Here is an 8,135-nt window from a genome sequence, read left to right as displayed (position 1 = left end):
TAGATAGATAGATAGATCGATCGACCGATCGATAGATAGACAGACAGATAGATAGATAGATAGATAGATAGATAGATAGATAGATAGGTAGATAGATAGGTAGGTAGATATATAGATAGATAGATGAATAGACTTACTCGCCAAAACTCTCTTCTGCTCGCACATTTTCGCTGGGTGGCCTTCCTGGCAAATCAAGCTCAATACCTTTCCTCTCACTGTAGTACCAGAACAAGTTATGCAGGCCCACCATGAAGGCCAGGATAACCAAAGTGAATAACGCCAAAAACTTGGCGATATCCTATGCAAGCAAAAGGTCGATAAATAAACAATTAGAATTCAAGGTAAAATGATGAAAAGAGAACCATAAAAGGCACATTTATTACTATTTTGGTAACTACTTTGTAGAGATATATAATTTCTGTGAAGGAAAACGAACGAGTTTGATGTAAGGAAACAGAAGGACAAAGGGGGAGAAGAACGTGGAGAAATTTCCTTTTTCATGATATTATGGTTAGACTGAAGAGAAAAGGGGGGATAATGTAGGTGTTTTTACACCCTCATCGACACAATTTAGATCATTTAGGAGGTGGGCATCGGAACCTTTCTGTCCGGGTCAAAAAGGAATACATCCCAGCAAAAAGACCGAAATACTTAATAAAAATCCCCTCTCCACTCGGGAATCGAACTCGGGTGTCCTGTGTGCGACAGAGGAGCACCTAACCGCTACACCACAGACGCCATTGAGGAGAGGGGAGAGGAGATGGATGACAGAGAACAACAGCATAAAACAATAGACAGGCCGTAGGAAGAAAGTGGTAGGACAAAGGAGCATTTTAGTGGAAACATGTCAATACTGATGGTTTGATGAAGAAACCTACTACTATTAATGTATGAGATGTCAAAATGTAGTTGTAACAGCAGTAGTTAAATGTCCCATAAACTTAGTAGCAGCACTGCTGAGGTAACAGTTGCAGCAGTAGTAGCAGCGAGAATAATATTGATGGTGATAATGGTTATGAAAGAAAAAAAAAGAAACATAATTTACTGAAAAAACCCCCAGCAGGGAATTAAATAATAAATGTACAGAGTCAGGCAATAATTGAATAAATAAATAAATATGAAATGTGAGAGTATACAAACAAATAGGCATTTCAGCAGACAAAAACTTTTTAAAATGTTCAGATAAAAGCATTGAATATGTATTAATCAAGAGCGCAATGGCTTCGCAGGCTGCGCAAGTTTGGATGCCAACGCCGCTATTGCTGAGGCTAGCGCGGTTTCTTCAAGCTTGTCAAATAAGCAAAAAATTACTCCCATTTTTAATTTGTTTTGATTATTCTTATGCTTATCATTTATACTTATTTTTTGTTGTTGTTGTATGTTTCAGATCTTCAATTGTTGGCCATGGTCTGATTTCTTTTAGTTAATTTTTTTTCAATGAATATTTGCTCATTCTGTACTACGATGAGTGTCTCCATTTTAAATATTTGAAGAAATTTACAACGGGCAAAAATGTCCCTCAGAAAAAAATGAAAGGTTTTATCAGAAAAATTCGATTACTATTTTGTTTGCACTCGTCAACAGCCTGGGTAAGGAAAAACCCAGGCAAGCAAATACCTGCAGTTATTCTAAAACACCTCATTTTGTGATTTGGGGTATTTTGGGGTATTTTGGGGTATTTTGGGGAATTCGATTATTCAAGATTTCAAGAATTGCAATATGATGTTCTTACAGTTACACCATTTTTGCCCCGAAATGCAGCAACAAAAGAGAGCAGAGCAGAAGAACAGTACGATAATAATAAAAAATTTCATCTTTATTGGAACGTTCAATCCCAGGCTTACTAGAAAAGATCGATTCCTCAGGATGAAATAGTTCAACGACTTGAGCAAAAGATAATGCAACTTAAACAGTAATATGATCATAACTATTGGTAGGCAGTATGTTAGTGAAGCAGCACTGACGAACAAAGACTCCCCCCCACCCCCCCCCCCATCTTTTTTTATTCTTTGAAAAAAAAAAAAAAGAAAGCAACCACAAAGACGGAGGAGTGACAACAGCATTGTGCGTCTCTAGGACTAGCCTATCAAGAACTTTGATTTTCGAAACGTGCTTTCAAAATCAAAGAACACAGGGTGTTCCCATCTGAGAAATGTTAATAATGGTGGATAGCATTTGTATAACGAAAATTCAGCTCAACAGCAAGATCTATGCGCTTTACAATCTATATTATCCCCCCCCCCCCAAAAAAAAAGACCCGATAGCATTCTAAAACAACCTCAACTTCCTGGGAAGCATACAGTGCAAGCTGCCATATTTGTATAGCTGCCATATCTTTATAGGCGCTAACCCCCCCCCCCCCCAAAAAAAAACAAAAAAACAACAAAAAACAAACAAACAACTGACAAGACCTTTCGCTGTCTAAGGCTGAGTACTCATTCTCCCCTAAACAAAGAGAGGAAACTTCGCTTAAAGTCCCTTTCCCAAATGCACAACGTCGGGCTAGGAGCTAGAACCCGCAACCTCACAAGTCTTGTCACTGTGCCACCTTGTCTGTACCGGCGGGCTGCATTCAAGATTTTTAAAATTGTTACTGTTTTTGGTAAAAGAAGACATGAACTACTTTTGACGACCTAAAACAATATAATTTAGACCACCGTCAGTGCCTGTTTAAGAACGTTTTACTTGTTTGTACACGTGGTTGAAAGTGGGAATTGCATCGTTCCATTCAACGTTGTGTGAAATTAAATCTCGCCCCCCGCCCCCTCAATTCTTAAGATATTATGTTACATCGTCCTTCACACATGACATCTTTCAAGTTAAATGTGGTCCAACTGAGAGTAGATACCCCGAATATAGTAATATGTAGTAGGTCAAGTAAGTTCAGAATGGAGGAGAACAAACGTTTACTTTGACCTAACCCCGTTGCATTCTCTGTCTACATCCCATTTTGCATTGCTCTTCGTCGTTCATTAAGAGACTTTACTTTGTTTTCACTTTCGTATTTTGATGATATTTAACACCCCTTTCAATATACAATGTTAACGAAAGAGTAAGAACCTCTATTTTAAAGCATATCAATAATAACAACGCCCTGAAAAGTGGATAGAAACCCACAAAAACTCTGAATTTGATCAAGAATTCCCCAGATCACCAGTATCGCAGGTCAGCACGACACTCACAGAGGTAATAGCCAAACCAGCACGATACCCATTGAGGTAATAGCACTCTTGACAGATCTGGGGGCAATTGCACGTCAGCACGATAATCTCTGAAGTAATAGCCCGCCAGCATGATACCCATTGAGCTAACAGAGTGCAAGCTATTCGCTGCAAATGCCTCCATACTTTAAAATAATATAAAATTATCATTTAATGTTTCAGTTACAAAATTGGAGTCTTCGCTTTTCCTGCCAGTGGCGTCGCAATGCAAAGAACAGCGAGCAACTTTCGCGCGAAACAACCAATGAAACTGCTGTTTGAGGCGTGCGACAAGAATGGTGTGCTCGCTTGGAAGGCGCACATTCCTGGGAGGTTGTGAGGAGAGGAGTCCGCGGAAAGGGTGAGGAAAGGATGAGGGAAAACCTCGGGCAGTGGGCAGAAACACAGTCAGCAGAAACAGAAATGTGACATCGTATCAGTGTCAAAGTAGATAGATGTGGGGGTACGGTGACCAGTATATAGCAGAAAGAGATCCAACTTGCACACCAGAGTAGTGCAACAGTAAGCTCAAGAACATCAGATAATTTGTCGAAATGAGAGTTTAGAATGCGGATGGGGAGTTTTGTGGTTAGAGTCACAAATGAACGCATTAATTCTTCTGTTTTTCAAACTTACTTTTTAACCTCGAAATCTGACTGTTTACTGCCATAATCAATATTTCGTAAAACTTATAAAAAATGGAGTTTGTTTTTTATACGGATAAAAGGTAACGATATCGATAACACTGTAATAACAAACTGATCCTGAAACAAGAAATATCTGATTGATGCAAAATTTGAAAGGAGTGCAAACATGCTGAAGTTAATTTTGTGTTTAAATCCTTCGACGATATATTCACTTTTGACAACTTAGGCCTACTTATAAATCCCGCTTGAGGCTCAAAATGAAGATCGCAAAGAAGATACAGAAACGAATAAGGTGATATAAAGTATTGCTTTTCAGCGATATAATGGGTGAGTAAAATACAAGCGAAAACATAGTTTGTTTAAAAAGTTAGGAATTTCAGTTGCGGATGAGTCAAAGCAAGTGATTACAGCCCCAAGAGGTGAATCATGCTGAAACATCATGAAAACCTCATCGGTACACTATTCTGGGCCACAATGAAAGTTAAGTTGGTGATTAAACTTAACAGGTTGTATTTTTTGCAGCCAAATGGTGATTCGTATTTTCCTCTTTCTTGGCTCATTTACAATGTGCTCCAGGTGTTCTATTCATTCCATGCATATTACTAAATGGCAGAGCAAGAATATTTAAGAAAGTAAAACAAAACTCTTTTCGTACTTGAACAAATATAATTTATTGATTTAGTTGTAGTTGCAGCTAAGGGTTATATCATTCACTTTGTCCTTTATTAGCACTTTTAAAAATCCACTTTCAACCGCCGAGGTATCTTCAGCTGGTTTAGCGCGGATATAGATCTAGAAGCAATATATTGACCCTACAATAATTGAGTCACAAAAGATAAGGCTGATATTGTGGACACCTGTTTTCTTCCCTACGCTCCTTTAACTTTACTCCTTCCACAAATAGATAAAAAGTCAACTTGTGTTTAGCTTTTACAATATACTATGGATCGTCTTCAAAGTAAAACAATAGCGGTACTACAAAATCAGAGAAGTTTACATCTCAACTAAATAAGGTAAAAACCGTTGTAAACAGATTACAAGTAGGTCGTAAATTGCAAAATCAAATAAACCTTTCAAAACTGCCCTCATGAAGCACGTATTTCTTTTCAGGCATCACGAACAATAAACTTGGGATGCAGGCATTACGGCAAATAGCTTTCAGGGTTAGAGTCTAAGACTAATACTCTGTTGGCTATTTGAAGTAAACGATTAAATAAATTGTCAGTGTAAATGCAAGAAAGGAGAAATTAAATTGGAGCTTGTAATGCCTTAAAAAAAAATCAAGAGCGGTCTTAATATTCATTCCTCTTAGACTTGGTGCGTGATTTCTAATAATACAGCTGTATGGAAAAGTTTGAAGTCTTTAAGTAACAAATAGGTTGCTAACAAACTTGGAAGGAATTAAATTCGTAGCTTCATAGAGCCTATACTTATAGTGGACAAGATCATGTATTGCTTTAGATTGAAACTAACAGCGACAAAAGGGCAACAAGTTTGAGTTAGGCGTTCAGTTCCGACATGAGATAAACACACACATTGCAGAATTTTTGGAAACACTGGGAAATCTGTTCATTTAAATTTTGAAAAAGAAAGAAATCCTACAGAACATGGTTTAAACTTAATTTAATGTCCCAGACAGAAAGAGAAAAACAACGAAACAAGTTAATAACAGAATATTAGGAATGGTAAAGAGTTTGTTACATAACTATTTATCACATTAAATAAGAAAAACAAAATAGAGCTTGATGTTCATCTTAAAATAGTGCAAAGAAATATGATAATAAATTATTTGAGTAAAATGAGAAAGAAACAGAGACTGAGAAGTAATGTGCAATTAGTTAAATAACCACAGAAACAGCAGAAAGAAGATAGCAAAGATTGTGCGAGAAAAAAGGCAGAGACTGTAAAAACAGGCGCATGCGCCGAAAAAAAGACTGTGCGTAAAAAAAAAAAAAGATTTAAAAAAAAACCAAACTTGGCGCATCCGCCGACCCCCACCTTAAGCATGCGGCCCAGGGAAATCTGCAGGGGCCCGAGGATTTCATTGGCCGGCAAGAGGTAGGAAATGCGGGAAAAGCTGAGAATGTTCGCCATAGCAAACTGACCCTCCAATAAATTGATGGGGTCCGTCGCACTCCAGAACATGCGGTCTAGGAGGGAAGTGAGTAGAATATGGAAACATTTTGATCGCTGTGTGGAGGTAGAGGGTAAGTTCTGGATATAATACATCATGGGTATACATATATAGACATATATATGAGTAAAGCGGGAACATTGTAAGGGGGTAAAGACTGGGTCAAGACCTGAAAAAGAGGGCAAACATTGCAGCAACAATTTATGTGTAAACGAATTCATATTATATATTTTTTTTAAGTACAAGAGAAAATGTTTCTTTAAAATCTTCTAAAGTGTGGACATCTTATCGATCTCGTAAAGCAGTAGCTCTTGTTGTCTTTACAGACTGTACATGTAGAATATAGCGGCGTGTGCATGCAACAAGGTAATATGAACTTCCCATTCAATGTTCTATAAACCAAAACCAAACATTTTGAATGTTTTGGGGTTTTTTTGCATTATAGTTTGAGATCTTAACATTTTGGCTTTTCATTTTACGCGTACAACCCATCGAAGCTTAGTCTTACATTCACAAACGTAATAATGACGTATCCTTGTTACATACAACTCACGTCGGTACCGTACATTCATTTGGAAATAAAGACAGAATTAGAGGGAGAAAAGCTCAAGATAAGCGCATGCAACATATACAGAGGCAACATCAAATAGCATTAAGGTTTTTTTCTATAACAAAAGCACACACGGGAGAGGAAGTGGGGGTCTGAGGCATGCAGGGGTGTGGGTAAAGGTCAGGAAAAATCCCGCGCTTGAAGCAGTCGGATAGGCGGAGCCTCGCAGTAGACTTTAAAGAGGTGCGCCATGTCGTGCGACTCCGCTGCTGGCCAAAATGGGCGTGGCTTGCGCGTTGGCGTCCCAAACTCTACGCAAGTGGAGCTGATTGGCATGCCTTACCTTAAGCATGCGTCCGAGAGAGATCTTGAGCGGCCCCAGCGTCTCGTTTGCCGGAAGAAGGTATGAGATGCGGGAGAAGCTCAAAATATTGGCTATAGCAAACATGCCTTCCAACAAATTCATGGGCTCAAAGGATTCCCAGAAGATTCGATCTGTAAGGGAGAGATAGACACACGACCCACACTGAGCTACCCACAACACAACCACAACAGCACATCTCCACGCCATGCCACGACATGCAAACACATACCAGAGTTTTTATTAAAGCGTTTTCCTAAAACATATATCAATGCAAACACCAGGGGCGGCTCGTGGGTCTAAAAAGTGGGCGTGCACGATTAAGCTAATTTAGGCTGAAGATAATCAAGGGCAAAGTAAATGGGATGGTGTATAATGTTAGGATCTGTAGGTTGGTGAGGGAAGGCCTTGTGCTTTTATTTTCATTCATTTCACTTGTGGCTTTGACTTCTAGAACTAAATCTGTATGTTAGCTAAACGTCAATTTCATTCATTCATCCTGCATTAGAACTGAACACTCAAGTAACACCTTTCACGACTACACTACAAAACCGTTCAAAAGCACAACTCATAGGACGGCGACTTATGTATGTCACGTTCACCTCCCTCAGGTTCACGGTCACAGAGTCACTTAAAATAGCGACAAGACAATGAACCAATCACAATTCACTTGAGCACTCCGCTGGATTGCTCCGGGGCCCACATAGTTTTGGCATGGAATAGTGCACAGTCTATGGCGTTTATTTTTAGATTGCCTACTGTGGGCTATGTTTCGGTGCTATTCGGCAGGAGCACATTTGAGATGTGCCGTATTATTGATATTAATGTGCCGCCAAACTCTCTACAAGTGTCGTCATCGCTTGGGTTATCCCAAAGAGCGATTTATAGGTCAGATTTCCACTGTTGACTATCCTGTTATGTTTAGATACAGCGCATGAACTTAGGCATGGCATAGTAGATGTTTTACGGCGCTATAGAATAGAAATGACAGTTACGGCGTCAGCGAGGGCCTTGTTTTGATCTAATATTTGACAAGTATTTGTTTCTGGCGTCTTTTATTTTATTATTGTGGGTGCTTTGCGTCATAGAACATTAAAACACTTTGGGCGGCACTGCACGACCGTGCTCTATGGACGAACCGCGCCTGGCAAACACATATCTTGCCTGAACAAAGGGTGCATGCGTGAATCAACCTGTTCCTTTAAAATTCCCGATTTTCAATATCACATGTCGTCATGGCACG

The 8,135-nt window shown here is 39.1% G+C and overlaps 1 protein-coding gene across 1 annotated transcript in view; it reads right to left on the bottom strand.

Annotated features, from left to right (window-relative positions):
* LOC101855636 (short transient receptor potential channel 6) overlaps positions 1-6,899 on the bottom strand; it is a gene marked incomplete in the record, with an annotated part of 41,789 nt that extends 34,890 nt beyond the window's left edge. The window contains 2 exon segments of the mRNA XM_013081498.2: positions 138-298; positions 5,846-6,899. Of these exon segments, the coding sequence (XP_012936952.2) occupies positions 138-298; positions 5,846-6,202 (518 nt within the window).
* Positions 6,900-8,135: the final 1,236 nt, after the last annotated feature.

Source organism: Aplysia californica, unplaced genomic scaffold (genome assembly GCF_000002075.1).
Source record: "Aplysia californica isolate F4 #8 unplaced genomic scaffold, AplCal3.0 scaffold00133, whole genome shotgun sequence".
Taxonomy (NCBI): domain Eukaryota; kingdom Metazoa; phylum Mollusca; class Gastropoda; order Aplysiida; family Aplysiidae; genus Aplysia; species Aplysia californica.
The sequence above is the reverse complement of the archived record's forward strand: the minus strand, read 5'-3'. Positions and strand labels throughout refer to the sequence as shown.